The sequence below is a fragment of the Macrobrachium nipponense genome, chromosome 6, assembly GCF_015104395.2.
Source record: "Macrobrachium nipponense isolate FS-2020 chromosome 6, ASM1510439v2, whole genome shotgun sequence".
Taxonomy (NCBI): domain Eukaryota; kingdom Metazoa; phylum Arthropoda; class Malacostraca; order Decapoda; family Palaemonidae; genus Macrobrachium; species Macrobrachium nipponense.
In genome coordinates this window covers 120,403,523-120,429,490 of record NC_061108.1, presented here as the reverse complement: position 1 = coordinate 120,429,490, position 25,968 = coordinate 120,403,523, and the positions used below count along the sequence as shown (strand labels likewise).

General features: G+C 39.3%; 2 protein-coding genes across 11 annotated transcripts in view; both read right to left on the bottom strand.

The window, feature by feature from the left end:
- Window positions 1–4,379, bottom strand: part of LOC135216072 (mucin-19-like) — a 191,499-nt gene extending 187,120 nt beyond the window's left edge. For all 8 annotated transcript variants that reach the window (XR_010314798.1, XM_064251066.1, XM_064251067.1 and 5 more), the window contains exon 1: window positions 1–4,379. This exon is cut by the window's left edge and continues 649 nt beyond it. Coding sequence is in view for 7 of the 8 variants with exons in the window: in XM_064251066.1 (XP_064107136.1) it covers window positions 1–4,379 (4,379 nt within the window). In the remaining variant the exon portion in view is untranslated.
- Window positions 4,380–4,984: 605 nt separating this feature from the next.
- LOC135216074 (uncharacterized) overlaps window positions 4,985–25,968 on the bottom strand; it is a 307,218-nt gene continuing 286,234 nt past the window's right edge. For 2 of the 3 annotated variants that reach the window (XM_064251074.1, XM_064251073.1), the window contains 3 exons: window positions 15,792–15,958; window positions 11,997–12,171; window positions 4,985–5,403 (listed from right to left, as the gene is read on the bottom strand). In XM_064251074.1, coding sequence (XP_064107144.1) covers window positions 4,985–5,403; window positions 11,997–12,171; window positions 15,792–15,958 — 761 coding nt within the window. Of the gene's footprint in view, window positions 5,404–10,167; window positions 10,251–11,996; window positions 12,172–15,791; window positions 15,959–25,968 lie in introns of all 3 variants that reach the window. The other variant, XR_010314800.1, reaches the window with a different exon arrangement.

The window sequence follows — 25,968 nt, the reverse complement described above, 5'->3', positions numbered from 1 at the left end:
TTCTTGGAAGTATCGAAGCTGCCCTTCGTCGGGAGGGCGTCCCTCGATGCCGGGGAGGAAAAGCTGCTTGTTCCCGAGGCGGAAGTAGTGCGCCTGTACGAGGAGACGACAGGTGGAGTTGGAGGAGGCGTCGCGGGAGGACGGGCGGGTGTAGAAACGGCGCTCTCTAGGGCGTCAGTCGTGTCCTTGTTGTCCTTGGGAGGCGACACTCTCTCGGGGGCGGACGTCTGTCGCTCCTGACTGAAGTAATGTCTGCGGGCACTGAGGAGTCTGGCTTTCTGGAATGCCTGCTGAGTCGGCCGCTGGAGGTGTGGCGGCAGAGGCGGCTTAGCAACAGCTGACCGAGAGCTAGGGGACGTCCCTCGGGCGTCTCCAGAGTCATCCCCTGACGAAGACACCGACCGACTCCGTCTGTCTCGCCCCTCCTCCTCCTCCTCCTGATCTTTGACCCTACCACCACTACTACTACTAACGCTGCTGCTGGTGCTATAACTACTCGAAGTGCTCGTCACTGCCGGAGGCTCACTTTTGCGTAACTGCTGTCTTTTGGCGATGAGCAAAGCGGGAGCGATCCTCACATCATCTCTATTCGAGTCACTCGCGACCACCTCTCTCTTCTTAGCACTGACAATGACAGGAGAAGCATCGCTTCTGCCCTCACGGTGGAAGCCCGTGAGAGTGACTGAGGAGGGAGAGTCCAGTTTACCTGCCTCGCCCCCCTGGCCTCCTCCCACTACTTGCCCAGAACTCACCTGAGTAGGCAGAGGAGATGGAGAGGGAGAGGGAGGGGGAGGGGAGGCACGGGGGACAGGTGGAGGAGGCGTCTTAGGGCGAGTGATTTCACGCGGTTTCTTCTCCCTCTTGCTGCCCCACGTGAAGAACTTCGGACTCGGAGGAGCCTTCTTCAGCTTGCTGTCCGGGGAGGAAGGCGTCGACGAGCCGCTCTCGTGGGGCGTCGGGGTCGTAGATTTGGAATTCTCGGCGTCGGATGACCTAGGGGAGAGGCTTTTGGGCTTGGGCATAATTTTGGGCCGGGGTGATTTGGGCGAAGATATTTTGGGAAGCTTAAATCTCTGCCAGATGGGGCCCGAGGGATTCTTCTGCTGTAGGGGCTGCCCCCTTTCGTCGTAGGCCTCGGCTTCTGACGACGACCCGGTGGAAGGTTCGAAGGAGCCACCATTGAGTTTGCTGGTTGCATGATCGTTGCTCGTCTGCATTGTGGGGATGGAAGCAACCTGAGGTGGTCGGACTACTTCCTGTTGTTGTTGTTGTTGTTGCATAACTGCAACCACTGGTGACACGGGAGTTTTCACTGCATACTTTTCTTTCGTCTTCACTTCACTGACGTCACTGGACTTCTTCACCGAATCACTGACATCTTCCCCTTCGGGTTCCGCGTCGTAGTAACTCTCCCTCCAATTCACCTCTTTCACGGAAGGGGAAAAGGTAACGCCCCTGGAGCCGGTTCTGTTTTCAAGGCCTCCCGTGGGCGTGAGGACGGGTTGCGGGGCAGCAGCACCTGGGTGTGGGGGAGGGCGCCCACTGTCCGCCCTGGCCAGGTAAACCTCTACTTCGCCATGACTGCCGTACGTCTTCGTTCGAACTCTCGTGATTGGCACTTCCTCCATCACTTCCCCGCCCTCGGCTCTTGGAATCTGGGCGTTGGAGGCTTTGCTCGACACCACGAAAGGCGGCTGTTGCTGAAGCGAGTGATGTGAATTCTGCTGTTGGTTGCTTGCGGAGAGGTAAGAGGAGGAGGAGGAGGAGGAAACGCCTGGGTCACACGGGGCAATCGGGTCATGAATGGCAACGTCTCCTCCACTCTGGCTGGTGCGTACGGGTTGGCACTCATTTGGTAACTGGGCGGACGAACTTGAAGAAGAGCTATATTGGTGATGGGTCTGACGCTGGGTAGGGGGGTGAGGCGGGGTATGGCTGGGCACTGGAGGGGTGTAGGAGAGCTGCTGGTGGTGTAGGGCATCAAGCGGATGACGAGGATGAGGGTAGGGCGCTGTCGGAGAGGCAGCGGAATCGGCGGATGAGGCAGGGAGCCATCCACACTGCACCCTCACATCCGCCGTCGCTTCATCCTTACGCTTTGCCAACCCCTCTTCTTCACCCCGTGACCCCTTGGAGGATCCTGGCGGCGAGGCGCCTCCTACCTCTACCCCATTGGTCTTGGGTTCGCCGTGTGGAATCTGATTGGTCGACGGCATGGGACAGAACGATGACGAATTCTCAATGCCAACACCTTTGCCAGTCGCGAGAGGAGTGTTCTTATTGACAGTCAATTTATCGTCACTTGTGCGAATTGCCCCGACAATGTTTTGATCGGTCGTTCCCAGCCTCTCCTGACTCAGGAATTCCTCCGCCAGATCGACGCTGATGGGCTGGGGGCGCCTCCTGGAGGAGCGGGTATGGGGTGCCCTTGGCACTCGCTCGTTATCGTTATAGTACTCACTGCTATTGGGGAATTCCAACAAACTCTTGTACCTCCTCGGTCTGGAATGGCTGGTGGAAGCTTCTCGCACCCTCCGGTACTTCGACTTGACCTCCTTGTCGCTGCCGTCGGACTCCGAGAGAGGATGCGAACCAGGGGTGTTATGATGCTGGTAGCGAGATGAGGGAGCTGGGGGTTGGGAGCGGAGGTTACTGGGGGGGTTACGCCCGTCACCTGCTCCCTCACCGTGGTACTGCTGCTGCAGATAATTCGCGTAACTGGATTTGAAAGGTCTGTCGTGATGCATCCCGCCGTTGTGCACCCCCTCGTCTGCAGTGACGCCCTCTCTCCCGCCCTCTCTTCCCCTGAGGCGGGAGTGCCACCCTCTCATGTTGCTGTCTTCCTCGGTATCGGTGTCTGAGGAGGCAGAATGCGCACGCAAATCACCACATGAACGCGCCCTTGCAATACGCGCTTGACGAATATCCTGCCTCTTGGGGCGAGCGGTCACGGAGGTCAGAAGCTGCTGCTGCTGCTGTTGTGTCCCCCGAGCGGCGGCGGCGGACGAGGCTGACACGACAACTGGCACTCCTCGAGTGGCACCTTCGGATATGGAAGGGAGAGGCGACGAAGGTGTCAGGCGAACGTCGCGGTCTCCTAACCCACTGTCTTCACTCAAAGTCTCTATGGACCGCGTGGCACTTCTGCCCTCGCTGGATCTGAGGGAATCTGGCATCTCGGGCGAACTTCCATCCTGGCTCGCTAGAGGGGAAACGCTACCCGGGGCATCACCGTGCCCCGCCCCCTCTTCCTCCTCCCTCCTCTTCTCCCCTCGACAGCTGGTCAGGGCACTGAGGATGTCCGAGTTCCTGTAGGACGTGCAATCCTTGCCTCTTCTTCCTTTCCCGTTCACTTCCGAATGCACTGTCGATATTCGGAGGCTCAGCTCGGCTGCGAAGTGGTCCTCCTCGTCGTAGTCGCCGTCGGTGTTGTCCGTGTCTGCGTCGCTGTCTCCCGACGGGAGATCTCCCCCTCCTCCTAAGGGCTGGCCATTTTTGACGTCGTGGCCGACGTTTCCTGGATGCTGCTGTTTGTCATAATCGAGACATCTGGCGTCGACGACGCTTCCCTCGTAGTAAGAGAAGCTCTCTAGATGTCTCGTCGTTTTCACTAGCCGAGGCTGAGTCTGTCGAGAGTCATTACGAGGAGCCTCGACGAAGGGCGGAGATTGCTGGTGGTGGTGGTGGTAGTTCGCATGATTCTCCACTGCTGTGGTGGAGAGCGAATTGGTTTCTCTCATGTTGGAGGCACTGTCGACGATGCCATTGCGATCGGGGCTTGCAAGGGAGCGCAGCAGCAGTAGAGGTCCCCCTCCTTCGCCTTCTGCACCTGCAATCACACTGAGCTGCTCAGGGTCCGTCGAGGTCTTTAGTAGGTTACCTGTGGCGGTCTGATAATGGCGGGCTTCAACCGCCGACGTTTCACCGAGTGCAAGACGAGGAGGAGTGGAAACTGAAGAGAAGGTGAAATCACCTTCACTCACTGTCGCCGATACGGCGCGTTCGTTCTCTGTCGCAATTTCATTTTCACTCGCGTCGCGGTCACTGCAGCAGATGGTGGCTCTCTCTCCCTCCTTCAGTTTGATCGACTCGGTCAGGGATCGTATTTCTTCATCGCAAGTCTTGTCGTATTTCGCGTCACTATCGTATTTCAGTTCGTCACATTCATCATCATTATCATCATCATCTCCCCCGTACTTCACATCTTCACAATTCCTCTCACTGTTATTGGTCATTAAGTGTTCCGTTCGAACAACGTCCCTCGAAAGACAGGTGGAAGGCGCAACAGGTGTTTCGACACAGGTAAGGTCTTCTTCTTCTTCGCCTGGCCCTTTCTTTCCGCCCTCCGTCCACCGGACTGGAAGGCCGAACAAATCCATACTCAGGGGCTCCCCGTCTCTCGCCCTTTCGCCCTCTTTGCCGTCACTTTCCGTCTGCGTTATTTCAGTCCTTATAAAACCGTCACTTTTCCCAATAACGTACGTCTGATCGAGGTTACAGTGTGCACCGTTTGCAATGCTGTCGAGTTCACTAAAACTACAGTCACCCCGGCTCTCTCCGAGGGCGTCGATCCTGTTTAATCTGGACGGGCGTGACACCGTGGGAAGTGGGTGTCGTGGGAAGCGGCCCGGATCCTTCCCTGAGAGTGTCCTTTGAGGATAATTCGGCCACCTGATTTAAACTGAATCTTCCCTCATCCTTCACGAAAAGTCCATCTTCATTGACTTTGTCCTGTGTCATCTCGTCCTCCAACTCGCCGGAGGCGTCGGCGAAGGGCTGCGAGGTCGCCGAGGTATTGAACACGACCTCCTCGCCCGCCGCCAGAGGGCTGGCGCACCCTTGGAGGGGGTACCCCGTGCTGTCGTTGCCTCCGTAGACACTTTCGCAACTCTCCAGACTTTCGAAGTCGAAGACATCGTCGATGCGCTTCTCGAACAGCCTGGTCGCTTCTGATCGACTCAACATGGTGGTGGTGGTGGTCTCGTTATCCCGCCGGGAGGCCGCCGCCGCCGCGCCCCTTGCAATCACCGGCGTTGACGCCGCCGTTCGAATCCCTTTCGCTTCGGCTTCGAATCCCGCTGTGGTCTTTAGCAGCAGCGTCCGACGAAGGATAAGTCGGACTTCCGACGCGGCCACCTCCGACAGTCACCGGTTCAACGCCTCTACTGCCCAAGTCGGAATCATCGTTCTCCTCCTCCTCCTCCTCGTCAGAAGCGGAAGACCCGGGGTGGGGGTGGGGGTGGGGGTGGTGGCTGGCCGGGGCCTCCTCGACGTGACTATTGCCTTCTGTCACGCCCGTTTCCTGTCGGCTGCTGCTGTTGCTCGCTACCTCCGGACGGCAAACGCTTTCGGTAACGTCTTCCTCTGTGACGATGGTGCCGTCGCTGTCTGTGCTCTCGCTCTCTGCGGACAGAAACGAAAAGAGGACAAAGATTAATAAGATAATCAAAAACTCAATGGAGCCAAAAACAAAAAACAAAAAAATTATAAATCGCTAAAACCAACGGACGCCCCACCGTAGGAAAAGAAAGAAAGAAAAAAAGAATGAAGTTCCCACGCTATATTTATCAGAGAAAACGGAAACTCACATTACAATGACAAACTCGCAATTTTTTTTCTCATTTTTAAAAGCCCATTCAATAAAACATAAATATTCTTTATAAAAAAACAATTAACATTTAACGGAAATCAGAGAACAAAAAACTTTTCTTTATAGTTCGAACACCTGGTAACTTTTCTCTCCCCCTCTCCCCCATCTCTCCCCTTCCCACCACCAGCCACAACTGCAAGAAAATTGAAGGAAAAAAAGAGAGAGAAAAAAAAGAGAGAAGTTCGGACCGCTAAACCACAACACAGAGCAATGGAAAGACTATTCACTTGCAAGTGAAACTAAGCAAGACTAAATGGCTTCTCTGTGATTTCAAATACCGTTGTTATTATTATTATTATTATTATTATTATTATTATTATTATTATTATTATTATTATTATTATTATTATTCATGAGATGAACCCTGTTCATATGGAACAACACCAGAGGTCGACTGACTTGAAACTATTATCATTATTATTATTATTATTATTATTATTATTATTATTATTATTATTATTATTATTATTATTTTTTATTATTATTATTATTATAATAAGATGAATGTTCATATGGAACAACACCAGAGGTCGACTGACTTGAAACTATTATTATTATTATTATTATATTATTATTATTATTATTATTCAGAAGATGAACCGTAATTCGTATGTAACAAATACATAGGGCCACTGACTTGAAATCATTATTATTATCATTATTATTATTACTATTATTATTAAAAAAATCCTCATAGTAGCACGAGTCTTCAAATGGAGAAAAACAAATCCTACAGTTATGTAAATGTACATATATTTTCAGTTTAAAAAACAGCAAAGATAGCTTTCGGGAATCTGTACGGTTCCCCTTATCAATCTGATTGATAAGGGGAACCGTACAGATTCCCGAAAGCTATCTTTGCTGTTTTTAACTGAAATATATGTACATTTACATAACTGTGCATTTGTTTCTCCGACTATTATTATTATCATTATTCGGTATATAAACCTTATTCATATGAAACAAGCACAGAGGACCACTAACTTGAGATTATTATTATTATTATTCAGAAGAGGATCCCTATTCATATGGAAAAAGCTCATAGAGGCTACTGACTTGAAATTCAAGCCTCCAAAGAATACGGTGTTAATTTGAAGGAAGAAACAGAAGGTAAAGGGAGATACAGACAAACGAGACCAGTATTCCGAATTAAATCAACAGAAAAACAACAACAAACATTTTCGGTAACAAAGACGTGATATTTATAATGCACAATGGCAATTGCTTCAGAGGTACTTTCTTTCACAGAAAAATGTGCACAAACAAAATGCAGTGAGATTTGGCTATGAATGAATTAAACACAAAATATGTGAAATGAACTGAGGTTTGATAACAAAACTATAAAATGATTTAGTAATAAAAATGACAAATAACGTAAGGCTCATAAAGATTAAAAAAAAGCCTCACTCATAAAATGGATAGTGGAAAAATAAATGAAATCGCTTCAAAAGCAATAATCATTAAGATATGAACAGTTTTATACCTAAAGTTTTATTACCGTGAAATAGCAGCCAACTATGACAGCGTTAGACCGTTATTAAATATTTAATCGTAATTTGTAAAAGTTAACTGCACTGCAATACGCGATAAATCAAGTCGATATATATATATATATATATATATATATATATATAAATATATATATATATATATTATATATGTGTGTGTGTGTGTGTGTGTGGTATTGTGTGTGCGTGTGTGTGTGTGTGTGTTTGGAGAACATGCTACCCGAATAAAAAACTGTAACTAATACCCGCAACTACTTAATTTTGTATATAAAGCTCTGTAAAATATGTTTTTATTTCCTGTGGACCTTGAAAATGTTAAAATAAACTACGAAAGTACTTGTTCCAAGTCCCGGTTTTCACTCGCCTTCTTACGTGGATTTTATGATACATACATACATACACAAACATATATATATATATATATATCTATATATATAATATATATTAATATGTTATATATATTATAATATATATATTATATATCTATATATATCTATATATATATATATATATAATATATACTGGTAAACAGATGCACAGCGTAACCACTTAACCCTATCACTGAAAAGCTTCGGTGTTGAGCTAAATTCTATAAAAGTAGTTTCCATAAACACAGCTTTACTTTCTTATTTACTCTGACGATGACTAGCACAAACGTCAATTCATAAACATAACATCATTTAACACCACTACCAACAGCACGATTTTAAAAGTATATTTCATTCCTGAAAAAGAAGAAAAAAAAACTAATTCCTTCACACAGAGCCTGTATTTCATAACAACATATTAAAGTACCAGCATACTACATGATAGCAGTACTGACATCACTGACCTTCACGTTTACTTTCATATTCTCATTAGTACTTACGTACCGTCCGTATCATAATGAACGATGAATAAGAATTCTGTTATTCATCATCAACACATTCCACACATACAGACATGAACACATACTAACAGAGCTACTGTTACTACATACATTTGAAAAGCGCGCACGCTAAGGTGACATAAACTACAAAGTGATATTTATTTATTAATTTGTTAAGAAAACTCCCAAAATAGCATAACAATAACGGAACCAAGGAGTATATTGTTAACTGCAGATCAGTGTATATAATATATATATATATATATATATATATATATATATATATACATATATATATATATATATATACACACACATTATTTATATATATATATATATATATATATATATATATATGAGAGAGAGAGAGAAGAGAGAGAGAGACGAGAGAGAGAGAGGATAAACATACAATCAGTAAAAAAAAAAAAAAAACCTAACTGCTTATATAAACTACGTAAAGCAGGCATCAAAGGAAACACAAACGAACATCAACTTTTTACGGACCCATAAACAGTGAGCATAGTAACCACCTATCTAATGGAGAGAGAGAGAGAGAGAGAGAGAAGAGAGAGAGAGAGAGAGAGAGAGAGGATTAATTCCCGTCCGGGTAAAAGCGAGCGCTTGAGGTCACTGAATGTTATGTTTTCCTGGTGTTAGAAATAAAACGTGTCGACGCCTTCAAGTCTCGACGTCACTGTAAAGTCCTTTTGATTCTCGTAACGGTGTCCTCCACTATCTTCCTTACTGAAGAAAGGGGTGAGTAAGGGAATGGATCGGGGGGGTGGGGGGGGGGGGGAACTTCTCACGGAACAGGGTGCTGGGCTATCACAGGGGACTAAATTTATTCTCAAGAATGTACTGAGGAGCGGTCAGCAGAGTTTACCTTCTATCTTCTCCCTTTCACTCGGCTTCGGTTGAGAGAGAGAGAGAGAGAGAGAGAGAGAGAGAGAGAGAGAGAGAGAGAGGAGAAGAGGAGAGAGAGAGAGAAGAGAAAAGAAGAAGAGAGAGAGCGAGAGAGAGAGAGAGAGAGAGAGAGAGAGAGAGAGAGAGAGATGCCTATGTATCTCTGAGTATGTAATGTACCTGTTCTATGGTCTTCCGTTTTTCAAAATATTTTGTAATATTTAATCTCTGCATGTCATCATTTACTCTCTCTCTCTCTCTCTCTCTCTCTCTCTCTCTCTCTCTCTCTCCAGATCAAACAGCAATGAAGGTAAAAATAAAAATCAAAAGCCATTTTCCCCAAAAAATAAGTAAATGAAATTTAAATCGTTCATGTAAGTCAGCGCTGAACTGAGGTAACTAATTAGTGATTCCGTCCATAAGTCATCTTTAGTTTTATGCAATAAAAAAAAAAATACAACCGACACAGAACATAAAACATAAAGGTCAGTCACTAAAAAAAAAATTTAACGAGAATATAACAGAATTCAAAGAAATACTGTTGCCGCTAACCTCAAAGGCACTACATGGCAACTCCGAATGAAAATTGACCACAACGGAAACCAACTGGTACTTCGACGTTTTCATGTTGCAATAATATTCAGTAGTATTTCCATTTCCTTCTATTCATAAGTAGTATGAATACGTATGCATGAACAATAAGAATGTATGAATATGTATAAACATTATATATATATATATATATGTATGTGTACAAATCATTTTACGGTGGACTATACATAATGTGCGCGTGTACATATATGTACTTTTATCTACCCAAGCCCTCTTACGGGAACTTCACATATTAACAACCCCATATATATATATATATATATATATATTATATATATATATATATAATATATATATATATATATATTATATATATATATATATATATATATATATATAATATATATAGATTATATATATATATATATATATATTATATATATATATATACAGTAAATACGTCTTGATCAACCACAACTTACTAAGTCCAGGAAAATAATAATCAATTTCATAAAAACTGACCCACAACAAACAGCTGCAGATAATCAAAGGATCAGCAAAACCGTACAATAAAAATCTTTCGGTAATTTTACCGACTATTCCCCAAACACACATAGACGAGACGGACCCACAGACTGACAGACAGACGGACAGACAGACGTGGAAACTGTCACTAGTAACCTTACTTGTCAATAGCGGTAGGTCAGGTTAACGTTAGGTCACTAATTATACTGTTCTAATTCCCTTTACAACGATGTGGTTAGTACGACTGAAAAATAAAATAAAAAATAATGAAAAATGCGTACAGTATAACTATGAAATTCAGTTAAGAAAATAACAATGAGATTTTATTTTTTGTTCATTTCATCAACATGAGTGGAAAGTCATTGCAAATATTAATCATCAGTTTATAAACCCTTTAAAATTTATTGAAAACCGACGTAAAAAAACAATAGTCACTGGTTCCATGCGTTTTCTAATAAAAGACTATGTACGAAAACAAGTGTTTGTTTATGTATGTACGTATGCATATGTATACGTATACATATATATACATATATATATATATATATATATATATATATAATATATATATCTATATATATTATATATATGTATAATAATTAATTGATCTAGCAGTAGCATCATGGAGTTATTAAAATTTCTCTACGCCGAGAAGACAAAAAAATAAAAATGAAAATAATACCCGGCCACAAAAATCTTTTTATTCTAGTCTCTCTCTCTCTCTCTCTCTCTCTCTCTCTCTCCTCTCTCTCCTCTCTCTCTCTCTCTCAAAAATAGCTACACCACAACATCTGGAGTTTATTTTCTACTGGGACATGAACGTGACCGTTACTTTTCTTGCTGCGATCATGAATATGACTTGCACCCACCTGTATAAAAATGAGAGAGAGAGAGAGAGAGAGAGAGAGAGAGAGAGAGAAGAGAGAGAGAGAGAGAGAAGACGAGAGAGAGAGAGAGAAGAGAGAGAGAGAGAGAGAGAGAGAGAGACGAGAGTCCAAGCCCTGACCTAATATACAAATACTGAAAACTAGACAGACTGAGATGATATATTCGTTATGAGATAAAGTTAATGTGAAACAGGATGTAACTTTGTCACGAAAATGTGAGATTAAAAGTAAAAAAAAAAAAAAATAAAAAAATAAAAATAAAAAAATAAAAAATGAAAAGCCCCAAACGACGAATAGAAAATTGCAAGCTTCTAAAATCTGTATTAAAGCTTTCATTGCAACACCAAAGCTAAGCAACACAACGTTGAAGGAACTAAGCGGAGGAATGTTTAGAGGGGACTAAGCATTAGGACGAATACCATGAAAGCCAGGGGCAAAAGCCCCCTAATTAAGGTTAGATTAGCTTGTTTGTATGGGGTTTTTACGTTACATGGAACCAGCAGTTATTCAGCAATGGGACCAACGGCTTTACGTGACTTCCGAACCACGTCGAGGGTGAACTTCTATCGCCAGAAATACACATCTCTCACCCCTCAGTGGAATGCCCGAGAACCGAACTTGCTGCCACCGAGGTGGCAGGCCAAGACCATACCGATCACGCCACTGAGGCGCTAGGTTAGATTAGATTATGTTAGGATATGTTAGCTAAATAGCAATACTGCATCTACACCACGGTTAAAAATCTCATTAGCACACGTCGGTAACTTATTGCATACACTTCTCAAACGACTTAAATGGTAGTTCTGACCAGTATTTCATACGATTATACATCAGCTGCGAATGAATCATTCTAGGCTTGTTCCTAACTAGACTGTGACATGTATACAATAAATAGCCGACATGTTTATGACATGATTTATTATGGTGTGGATATACAATTGGCAACTTGGTGTGTCTCCAAAAAAAAAATTACAATCGACAAGTTTCCTCCAAGTAAAGATACTTCCAAATTGACAAAAATAAATAAATAAATAAATAAATAAATAAATAAATCCCACAATGACCTATCATAGTCAGAATCAACAATATGGAATTACTATTACCTTTGACCGCCTCTACGGGATAAGGTCGGAGGTCAAGAATGGCGGGCACGTGGATGACCGAATCGGTGTCGGTGTTGTCCGCTGAGAACATCCAGTGGCCGGAGCTCTCGGCTCCGGAGTCCTCCTCGACGTCTTCCTCGATGGTGTCGAGGACTGTGTCAGCTCCACCGATGACCTGTTGAGAGGAGAGGAACAAAAATAAGGTTAGTGGGTCAAACCTTGTTGCTTCATGGTATTTAATGGTACGGACATATTAATCAATTACTCAACAAACAGACTTCTCATTTTATAATAATATATATAATAGTATATATACATATATACTATTATATATATACTATATACATACATACATACATACATACATACATACATACATACTACACCTACATAACATACATACATATATATATATAATATATATATATATATATAGTATATATATATGTTCAAATGTCACTGATATACTACACCATTCATGCAATTGCTGAATTATGAATCAAGTCTGTGATGCATAATTATTCTCTCTCTCTCTCTCTCTCTCTCTCTCTCTCTCTCTCTCTCTCTCTCTCTCTCTCTCTCTCTTTTACGTGACAGCAAGGAAAAAGATCTTTGACTGCTTAAAAATTTTTTATTATTTGGAAGTTTTGCTGAGAATAAATGAGTTTTCATAAACGTTATTATTATTACATATACCTGGAATAGGTCCAATGAGGTAACAGTAAAGAAACAGTAAAGACTTAATGAATACACAAGTAATTTTTCCCAAGCTTCGAATTATTCTTCCTATAGTAACTGAGGTTTCTACAGTACCCTTCCTTCAATGGGTATTGTCTCGACTACGCATGCACAAAGCTGTTCGTTGTCAATGGGTCATCTACAGACTCCTTCCTATTCATCGTTGATGAAGCGAACTATTCACCGTATGATCAAATACCCCAAATCTTGGGCATTCCCAGGACCTCTGAAAGATGCCCATCCGTGTTCCATTATCATTGTCTGAGGGTACAAGCAATCCCATTTTCCTCGTAATTGAACTTTTATTTTGATATTTATTCTTATTTATATATACATTTCTTTACTTGCTACATACTATTCTAAATCTTTTAATTCATTGCACTGTAGTTTCGCTTGTCCATATTACGGTGTTCTATTTTGTGAAAGCTTAATAACCAATATCATGGGCTCTACTGTATGAATAATGAGAGAGAGAGAGAGAGAGAGAGAGAGAGAGAGAGAGAGAGAGAGAGAGAGAGAGAGAGAGAGAGAGAGAATTTTACCTGGACCTACTAACCTTTCCCCAAAAGGTCCAGTACCTGCAACGTCCATCAAATGTCAAGTTCCCAAAAGTGATTCTTATGCCGTGCGTAGAGATTTTTTTTTTCTCATTTTTTTAAAGTCCAGATTTTATTTTTTTATTTCATTTTTTAAAGTCCAAATTTTAAAGTCCCAATTATATCAAATTTTATTTTCTTATTTCATTCTTTTAAAGACCAAATTTTAAAGTCCGAAATATATCAGTAATACCCATTTTATTCGTCGTTCTATTAATGGTTGGCGTGTTAAAATCTGGGCGACATATTCAAAGGTCACAGTCCTATTTTCCAGCAATGCATCTATGGTTAAATATACTGCTGTTGAGTGATCGTGTTTGAACTCAATATATTTTGAAGGGTATATACTAAAATGCTGTATACTCTGTACTGCATTATTATCGAAAATCTCGTGTGTACTTCAAAAAAGTATATTTTAAACTTTAATTTCTGGAATACTTTCAAGAGAAAGGATTTTTCCTTTTTTCCTTATATATATATATATATATATATATATTATATATATATATATATATATATATATATATATAATATATATATGTTTTGCCACGAAGGAAAAATATGAAAAGCGGGATAGACAAGCACTTTCGATCTAGTTCGACCCTTTACTCGCAAAAACCTTTATTTATACATAGCATCCCGTTTTATATACTTCGTGATCAAGTTATTCATATATATATATATATATATATATATATATATATATATATATATATATATATATATAGTATATATATCAAAGTTAAGGCGGACAGTTTGTGTCTTTATCTCTTTGACCTATTTAAAAGCTCCAATTATAAGCTGGACTAATTACAGTCTCTCTCTCTCTCTCTCTCTCTTTTACGCAGACAAACATACACACACAAACACACATACACGCACACACAATGAAATGGACTGATTACAGTCTCTCTCTCTCTCTCTCTCTCTCTCTCTCTCTCTCTAAACACACGTATAACGAACTGGGCAGATTACAGACTTTTTCTCTCTTACACAGACGCAGAATTACACACACAAACACACATACACGCACATACAATGAAATGGACTGATCACAGCCTCTCTCTCTCTCTCTCTCTCTCTTCTCTCTCTCTCTCTCTCTCTCAGACGCAGAATTACACACACACACACACACAATGAAATGGACTGATTACAGTTTCTCTCTCTCTCTCTCTCCTCACAAGACACAGAAATAAGCACACACATTATAACGACCTGGACTGATCACAGTCTCTCTCTCTCTCTCTCTCTCTCTCTCTCTCTCTCTCTCTAGACCCAGAATTACACACACACACACACGCAATGAAATGGACTGATTACAGTTTCTTTCTCTCTCTCTCTCTCTCTCTCTCTCTCTCTTACACAGACACAGAAATAAGCGCACACATTATAACGACCTGGACTGATCACAGTCTCTCTCTCTCTCTCTAACACAGACGCATAAATACACACACACACGTATAACGACCTGGAATGATTACAGACTCTCTCTCTCTCTCCTCTTCCCCGGACGAGATTGATCTTTCCCGTACCCTTTGCCCCAACCTGACCTGACCGTTCTCAATATGCCACTGAACGTCAAATCTGATAACATCTTTTTGATACTAATTATTGGGAACGCATATACAAGGAAGCAGGCAGGAAGACTGGGGTCATGATTTCTTACTGTACAGTTAAATGTGAAAATAAGAATCGCTTCACTGCTTCGCATCAATCTTTCGTTAATTGAGAGGATGGTGGGTTTATATATATATATATATATATATATATATATATATTATATATATATATATATATATTTTTTTATTATAATTTATTTTTATTTATAATACACACATTATATATATATATATATATATATATATATATATATATATATATTATATATGAATTATTTCACATCACACCGTGATTCATAGATATGCATTAAGCTACTAATGTCCTTTAATTAATATCCAATTTGCTCTACTCGGAATTAATATAATTTCATTTATGTTAACCTAAGAGGAATTTTCTAGTTGATAATAATTCGTCCTCGCGTGGGTTCGAACCAGCGCCCAGCGAACTGAGGAGAAATCAGGACTTCAGTGATGTTATCGACTCGACCAACGATAACGTCACTGAAGCCCTGATTTCTCCTCAGTCCGTTGGGCGCTGGTTCGAACCCACACAAGGAAGAAATTATCTACTAGAAAATTTCCCGAATTGGATATTAAAGGACATTTGTAGCTTAATGCATTTTTACATATATATACATATAATATATATAATTTAGAGATAAGTATATATATATATATATATATATATATATATTATGTATGTATATATATATATATGTATATATATACATATATACATATATATATACATATATATATATATATATATATATATATATATATATATATATATATATACATACACAAATCCTGCCGAGCGAACGAAGGACTCTTCTCCTCACCTGATAGGTCCTGTCCAGCATCTGCTGCTGGTGCTCCACCACCTCCTCCTCCAAGTCGTGGCTCCCGCCGGAGGCGCTGGTGCTGGAGCCTGCAGAGTCGTTGTCGCTGTCGCTGTCGCTTGTCAGGTTGTTGACGTAGAACTCCATCATGGCTCGGTTGCCGCTCTCTGCGAGAAAGAACGAATAATACTTAATAACTAATGTCGCTAATAATAATAATATAATAAAATAGTGAAGAAATTCACAATGGTGAATGGCGTAGGTATTAATATATATTAAACATATATAGAAACTAATAATAATAATAATAATAATAATAATAATAATAATAATAATAATAATAATAATAATAATAATAATAATAGTGAAGAAATTCATAATGGTGTAGTAAGTGTCAATATATATTAAAGATATATAGAAACTAATAATAATAATAATAATAATAATAATAATGATAATCATTATAATAATGGTGACGAAATCCACAATGGTGTAATTGTAAATATGTATTAAAAATAAGTGCAAAACGATAATAATAATAATAATAATAATATAATAATAATAATAATAATAATAATAATAATAATAATAATAATAATAGTATAGAAATTCACAATGGTGAATGGCGTAGTTATCAATATATGTAGAAACTAATAATAACAGTGAAGAAATTCACAATGGCGTAGTAAGTGTCAATATATATTAAAGATATATAGAAACTAATAACAATAATAATGACAATAATAATAATAACGGTGACGAAATCCACAATAGTGTAATTGTAAACATGTATTAGAAACATATACAAATAATAATAATAATAATAATAATAATAATAATAATAATAATAATAATAATAATATAATAATAATAATAATGATAATAATAATAATAATAATAATATTGTAATTGACAATTTCAAGCCACAGTAGTGTTGAAAATATGTTTCCGTACAAGGTTAAAAATTACTGGGAGAGACTTTCGGATACTGAAGAGGGATACAGAGCAGCATCCGAAAGTCTCTCCTAGTAACTCTTAACCTCGTACAAAAATATACTTTTAACACTACTGTGGCTTTTAATTGTCAATATTATAGCCGCGTTACAGAGGTTCCTTAGTTCATTATCATTATCATCATCATTATTATTATTATTATTTTGGTAGAAGACTCTCTTATAGGCAAATGCTGTTAAAAAGAATGGAAGAATTAAGAGAGCTGATTTTATATATAAAATCAACTCGCTTAATTCTGCCATTATTTTTAACAGCTTATTATTATTATTATTATTATTATTCTTATTATTATTATTGCTTTAATATTATAAAATAATATATTAAGAAATATTAAGAAATCAAAATGGGCGTAAGTGAAATATATATTACAAATATATGCAAAAACGATAATAATAATAATAATAATAATAATAATAATAATAATAATAATAATAACACACGGGTTCTAAATATTTAGTTTATTTTAACAGTACTCACATCTCACTAATCAATGTTTTCCAGCTTAAAACATTAAATGAAACTTAGACGGTGCAGAATCTCCACCCTCAGCTATGAGAAGCGACCCACAGCATTCGGGTAAATCAAAGGTACATATTGCTATTGAGGATTACTGACTAAACAGCCTTCGTCCTTAGACGAGAGACTGAATTTGGACTTGTCAGTGAGATGAGGCTGGTAGCACGAGAGAGAGAGAGAGAGAGAGAGAGAGAGAGTCATCGTCTGGTGACTGGTCGCAAATAGAAACGCATTTTCGTGCGACACCTGACGATTTTCGTATTGGTAATTTTGGATGAGACCACAGGTCCATATCAGGCCTTTTAATCCATTGTATCTCAATACAATACAGGATATATATATATATATATATATATATAATATATATATATATATATATGTGTGTGTGTGTGTGTGTGTGTGTGTGTGTGTGTGTGTGTGTGTGTGTTGAGCTTGTGTAAGCGCAAGACTTATAAGACTACAACTTTGCCTAGCTAGTTTCCGTAGGACAAAGTGCGTAAAAATAATAATGTAGCAAAAATAATACAAACATTTCATAACAAATAGTTCAAAACTATCATCATAACGACCCATTATCACCGACGAGAGAGAGAGAGAGAGAGAGAGAGAGAGAGAGAGAGAGAGAGAGATGTTAATGAAAAACAGCAGAAGCACGAAACAAAAATCAGCGAGTAGTTGGAGGGACTACCAGTGCGCAGCCCGGCTGGCAGCGGAGAATTAAAGGGGATTTGGAAGTTTAGACCTATGCGCTAAACATAGGACTGGACGCCTTAAAATTAGACTGGCTGGCCCTTCACAGATCAGCCGGAAGGAGATAAAACTAGAACTGAGAGGGAGACAAAGGTCTCTGTACGGTCCCCTTAAACTAGAACTGAGAGGGGGCAACAGAGATCGCCGTAGTTTTTCTTAAAAATGGTACCATACCTTTTATGCGGGCGGTCTGTCTACCTCAACAACTCTATGTCTATATATATATATATATATATATATATATATATAGTATATATATATATATATATGTGTGTGTGTGTGTGTGTGTGTGTGTGTGTGTGTGTGTGTGTGTGTGTGTGTACACGCGCGCAAACACAAACATACATAATCACAATCTGTCAACGAGAATTATCAAAGCATAAAACACTGTCCTTAATTTGCTGGTAGCGTCGCCTTCCCTTGATATCCAGTTGGAAATGCAATGTTACAAGGAGTTACAAGGATTAGGATGTCTCTCATAGACTTTTTAGTCCATCCGAGGAGACATCGTGTGCTCACTTATCTCTCGCGGCAGATTTTACTGTACGTTCACAGTGTTCTAATGATTTTGTCTAGCTTTCTCTTAAGCTCTTCCACACTGTTGCTGTTTGCACGATATATTATCATTATAATGAGAGAGAGAGAGAGAGAGAGAGAGAGAGAGAGAGAGAGATCATACATTATAGATAATTGGAAATGTAATGTGTAGGCCTACACCATATATAATCCTAAATACCATACTGCAAATATATTCACTTCACCGAATAATCGGTCGTAATAAACAAAACTAAACAACCAAACGATAACATTCCTATCCTTGAAAACCGTCAGGCCATTCAGTCCTCCTTCAAATCGGTCTAATTCCTCATTCAAGACTCTACCCTATTCCACCCTCGGCCTCAAATACCAGAGACCGTAGGAAGCCTCTCTCTCTCTCTCTCTCTCTCTCTCTCTCTCTCTCTCGACGATTTACTCCTACTTCGTTTTAATTTTTTCGTGTTTGTCATGAAAACAATGTTTATTATTAATCAGTAATATACAGCCAGGGTTACCCTCTCCAGCATACCTTAACCTTTAGTTTTTGCAGTTAATTATGAAATACTTTTTGACTAATTAGGGATAATAACGAATAGCTGGTTCCCTAAGCAAAGCAATACACCAGAATCCAATATGGTTTATTACCACTGATGGATTATTGGTTTAGCTTGTACCGTACCCAATCAATAAAACATAAGTCTAATCTTCCTCAACCTTGGATTCTGGGTTGTGTCTCGTATAGTTTTATTTATCTTCTCTTTTTTTTTGTTGTCAGAAGTATTTTTTAAAGAGCTCTTATAATGACCTGTGTGGGTTGGATCCTACCTATATTTAATGGTGGTGGTGGTGTGGTGTGTGTGTGTGTGTGTGTGTGATAAGATTGGTTTATCGGACATTGTAAATTTCATTCATTGTTTAAAACTAACAACTTTGTTCTCGCGTTGGTCGATCACCAATATTAGTCTTATCGATTATTGATTATCATTGCTCTAGTTTTTTTGCTGTACCCGCTCCACTTACCTACAACCTTTTACTATAACGTCTAATTTCTACTCCCTTCAAGTATACGAAGACAGACACACACACACCTACACGCCTACTTTATAAAGGCCACCAAAGTTGCGTTAAACAAGAGTTTCTACGTGAAATGCCTCTTGTATGGTTAAGTTATTGTTATGGGACTTTCCACAATGTGTACACCCGTTCCCCGATACTAAATTCTCAAACGGAACTAAACCGCCATACTCTTGAAAATGGGGAATTTTCTAATAATTCCGATTGGGATGACCGGGATACCAAAGGAGCTACACAGTATTTTCTTTACGGTCCCACCGCTTAAGAGCAAACTTACAACCTTGAGAATTTTAGGCCGTCAAAAGTTATTTGTGCAAACACCATTCGAGGGACAAATGGACAAAACAAACACTCTACGAATGTTGAAATATGTGTTCAACATTTTCATTGGTGAAATAATGTAAATAATGCATTCTTTTTATTTTTAAATAAAAGTTTTAAAAAATCAGTGTAGACTAATAAGTTATATATTATTATTATCATTATTATAAAAAGTCACAAAAACCATTGTAACCAAAAAAGCTTTCCCAGAACACCATGCCCATATCTGAAGAAAAGAAATTTGTATGGGAAATTTGTCAAATTCAATGGAAATACGCAAATCAAAACACGTACACATATAGCCTATACAGAAATAGCCTATCCATCAGATGAAAAATAAGTTGGAAAATGAAGGTAACGGAGAACGTGGATCAGGAAAATGGAATTACAGCTAGAACTTTCGAAAATCAACATCTGTATAGTACTACATTATTACAACAGACAACAGTAGTATTAAAAAAATGTATACAACGCACATGACATACTACCTTCATATATTAAAAATTACCTAAATACAATCCTGAATGTTTATTGATAAGATCAAACAAATGACTCTCAGAAGCCTACCGCACCGTCTTTTAAAACCCTAGGCCGATGTAGGCAAACGATAAACACGGTCCCCCATCAAAGCCGCAAGGAATAATACAAAACCATGTAACATCATAAACATAATCCAGACACACGTTCACAAACAAACACGTCTATTAATGAGCAGGATTAGCCACCTTGTATATCTTGGTCGTAACCTAATCTCTGTAATCCACTGAAACCACCTTTAACACCGCCACCCCACACGTAGGGATCACAGACCCTCTCGGGAATGAAGTTCATAAGAAGAAGAAGAAGAAAAAGAAGGAGAAGAAGAAGATATGTGGAGGTATTCCGGAGTGTTGATGACGATCTACGAATACATAAACTGATGTTACAAAATAGGTCATGTAGGCCTACGCCTACAGATAGGGAGAGAAAAAAAAATAAAACTCATAAACAAATTATTATGATTATTATTACTATTATTATTATTATCTATAACATCAATTAAACATGTGAATTATATGCCAAGACTCTAACACGAGCAGATGTGTGAGGTCCATTTCCATGTGTGCATAAGCTGGCTTGTAATTAAGGGCAGACAGCTTCGGTGTGTTAGTCTTAATGAACTTGGTGACCTGTTGCCAACTTAATACAAGCTCAAGGGCAAGTTCAGGAACATGCGATGTGGCTTCTATATAGTAGTGTATGAATATGTGTATATATATATATATATATATATATATATATATATATATATAAAAACTATATACATGCATATATACAGTAATATAAGTATGTATACTATTGTGTGTGCATCTGCTCGCATTTCAAGCATGTTAGGCTGTGTGAAAATGACAAATGCAACAGAGAGAGAGAGAGAGAGAGAGAGAGAGAGAGAGAGAGAGAGAGAGGAGAGGACTTTCTGAAAGCTGTCTGCCAAAAAACCGCAAATACCAAAATCCTGGGGGGAGGGGGAGGGGTTGGCGGGGGTGGGGGGGGGACAGGACCGGGTTACCCAAACCAAATTTCGCTTATATAGTAAACATAATCTTTATCGAAAATGGGAACAGTTATTACTGGGGTATATAAAGAAAATTTTCATTGCATCATAAAAGCGTGCTATCAAAGACTGCTACTTTACAATAAATAAATCAACTTTCACATCATCTTTACAGTTGTTGGTAAATGTCCTTATCTCTTTAACAAGTTTTTTTTTCTTTTTATGGGAAATCTCTCATCACGCGAGTTCATAAATTCCAAAAGGTCCACAATAGTATAATCGTTAAAATTTCGTTCAAAACTTTATAAATACTTTACGATTGTAAAGTTTTTATAAAGTTTTAAACGAAGTTTTAACGTTTATATTATTGTGGCCCTTTTGGAACAATGGCTTTTTTGTTCATTTTATACAGCTTACATCAGTCATACACGTTTAATTTCATTAATTTCTTCTATTTATTGTTCTTTCCAATATAACCACAAATTGGCAGTCTAATCTATTTGGGCTGAGCTTGTTTTTCAGCTTTCTGGATGAGAATGGATGTGTATTATATATGAATAATTAATAATGACAAACCTAAATACAGACGTCAGTAATTAAAATGTTTACCATTAGTATGAAAATTTTACGCAAACATCAATAATTAATAGAAGACTATATCTATTTTCCATTTCCACCTAAACTTATGTACTGTAAGAGTCACTTTATTAACTAATACTATGAAAATCCCTTCCAACACACCAAGTGCAGAAATGAGAACTAACCCGCTGTTACTTTTGTGCAATTGCAGGACTCCAGACGAGTGTCCAGTGAACGAGACAGGCAATTCAATTTCCCATAATAAGATTGTCCCAGGCTTAAGAGCTGCAGTGCCGCACGGCTGCGTTCCTCAGCCTGACTTTCGCAACATGGAAGCGCTATGGGAAGGAAGTGCTTGTTGACATGATAACTCACCTGTAGAGATCGCGGAGTTTCAGATATATTTTGGGGGATATTGCAAGGTAAATCGTAATCATCAATACCGTTAGGGTACAAATCAGCCAAAAATGCAATCGTACCAAATGACCTACAACTGCAATAATACATTTAAACTACAACAACAATACTCTTAACGTCCGGTCACGTGTGGCTTAATGTACACGTATATTGGATTACGTCAGGAGTAGTGCTTATACAAGAATAGCATTACTTGACTGTAGTCCATACAAACAGCACAGCGACAAAGGGAAACGCTAATATTTTGTATAATGTGTAAGTAAAGAAGAAGAAGAAGAAGAAGAAGAAGAAGAAGAGAGAGAGAGAGAGAGAATGGGTCAGGTTTACAAGGCGTTGTGCATAGTCCCATGGTGAACTCAGTAAACAACAAAGGTTGATGGGGAAAGGGGGAGGGGGGGAGATAGGGGTGCGTTTGGGAGGCTACTACAGATGGGGTGAGGTTGGGAGAACCGTTCTCGGGGTACACATGTGACCCTGAAACCCACCCATTTCTCCTCCTTTACCTCACCTCATTGCTCACTCCCTCCACTCCCTAACTCCACACATGTTCACATACAGCTCCTGACTCACCTATACCTAGACCTAGAGTACAAACGCACAAACACACACACACACACCATTTCAACCCACGGGACCTGCTGGCTGCAGCTTATTCTCCCGCCAAACCATGCGGTCGAGCTCGACACGAAACCTTACAAAAAGAGAACGCACGTTTTTCCGTCTGAAATTCCGTCGGAAGCCACATCGCTTTCCTGTCTCTTTTGCAAACAGCACTCAATATCTAGAATAGAACTAGTACGGTGATCTGATATTCAGAATAAACATTTCACTTATGTTCTAATACTTCAACACTACTAAACATCAGATCCCCAATATCCGGAATCGATTATGGAAACGTTTACTAATTGACAAGTGCATTGACCCGACCTTGAAAGTTGCGGGTCAGCCGACTAAGCAGTCATACTATTTTTATGGCTCTCTTTAAAAAAAGGGGGGTTTATCGCCATTTTAGGCTTACTGTTGTAAAAAAAAAAAAAAATACTGCCTAATCAGATACTGACTAGGGAAGTAATCGAAAGTGCTACTTTCTAGAAAGTAACTTGTGTAATATATAGTAGTATAGTAATTAACTACTTTCAACTTTCTCGGATCTATCATAGATAGTGACCCCCAAGAAAATTTGGGGGTCGTTATCGGTATACCTGGAGGGCTGATATTTTTGGGGGTCATTATCTTTATATGTAGTCTTTTTGTGTTTTTACTGTAAATCACCAAACAGGCTTGTACTAAACACACTGCAACAGTGGATACATTCATACCGGGTCAAAACCCTTGGTGGTCACTTATCAAGGAAAGATCCGCTTTTCCGATTAACACATAAAAAACACTAATATAAAAAGACGATAAAACTCGAACAATAAGATGCTCTTTCTCTAGAACAATGCCAACACTCAATAGCTGTTTGCAATGTTCACTTACATGGGCCTAGTCCTTACAACTATAAAAGGTTTTTTTTCCATCTGCCACCCGCCTGTGGTGTTTGCGTATGGTAACACTGCGTCCTGGGCTTAAGATAGTTACATTCAGCTTACATTCTACAATAATAACAATATCCTGTTTCGAATATCAACGGTGCAATTCGCATACAGTAAATTATTAAAACACTTTTCAGTTGCAAATGTACACCCAGATTTCCTTTTATTTACCTAAAACGTGCACATAGCGTAACTATCTAAAGCCCGGGACGCAAGTGTTACTATACGCAAACACCACAGGCGGGTGGACAGTTGAAAAAAAAAAAAAAAAAAACAGAGTATAGGCCATGACTGACAATGGTTTCACGAAAAATTGCAAACGCACACACACGCTATATCTATCTATCTATATATATATATTATATATATATATATATATATATATATATATATATGTGTGTGAGAATAAAAATTACCTTTCATTTTTTCCTCCTCGGCTCTCATCTGGAGGTAAATGAATCCCAGGTGAGATCCTTCCATCTCCTCGAAGGTATCCTCTGGAAGGATGGTTTCCATGTTGCTATAGGATCCTTTGGGTCAATTTTCCATACGGTATTATTATTATACAACACGTCGGTTTACATGCTGGTAGATATTTTCTTAACAAAGTTCGTTTATTTATATAGTCCTACAACACAATCAGAAGCGTCCAGCGGTGTATTTCTAGAACAATATCCATTGTCTTCGTATTTTTTTTAGGGTAACATCATTGAATTTCAAAGTCTTTTCATTGCAAAAAGATCATTAAAATCAAATCTGGAACGTTGCAATAAAACTTGGTTCGCATAAAATTATATATGAAAAATATACAAGCACGAGTATACCGCATTTATAAGTACCGGTATAGGCTACATACGTGTTTGAATCAACTGTTACTTATATATTGCTAAGCATGTTTAGTATGTTCACAAATCAAATATGTCCAACTAGGACACATGTATAACCAATAAAGAATTTCACGTTCTGTGGGTGACTTTGAGTGACTATATAGGTCGAACAAAGGCTAAATATTGCAAAACTCCAATGTAAATAATTTATACAACACTTAAAATCAGTACAGTACTTTCAACTTGGAAGATTACTGCGTAAATTCAAAGGTAACCAATACCCACCCAAACACTGATTGACTCCCACGCGCCCACACCTCCCGGAAGTGGAGAAAAATAATATCCAGCAACGTAGCCGACGTCCACCTTAAAAAGAAGTGACGTCACCGAATAAAATCCCACCTCTGACCCTTGACCGGGAGCCCAATAACCCCCTCCAACCACCCTCGGCAACTCCTTTCTACCGCACGCACAACCATCCATGGACTCTTATGACTAAAAAAAAAAAAAAAAATGCTTTAAGCCCTACTGCGTTATTTGCTGTCCTTTAAGGTTTTTTTTTTTTTTTCCTTGCTTATTGGGATTATATGGGAACAGGGAAGCCTCTTCCTCCAACTCTGACTGGAGAGGCAGTCTACAGTTCTTTAGACTCACAGATTAGGCCTAATCTACAACTATATCAGGAGGCTTACTAAATGATAATGCGCGAGTCTACAAACTTCCAACAATGAAAAATATAAATACTGATAAGCTTATGAAACGGTCCTATCTATCAGGACCATTACTATTAATATATTTCCGATAACCACCACTTTTATTTATGCTATTCGGAGAACCACGTCCATCGAACCATATTCCGTCGTTTTCAAAACCAAAGAATTACATGAAAATGAAGTCTATGCTACGTTTCACTGAAAGTAGAAATGTTAAGCCAATGGCCAGGATAAAAATTTTACAAACAACATATCCATACTTTGTCCTAGGCATAAATTATCCTTCATAGCCATTAACATGATCAGATAAATCAAGAAAAACATTTTAGACCCCTACCCACTATTCACATTTGAAAATAC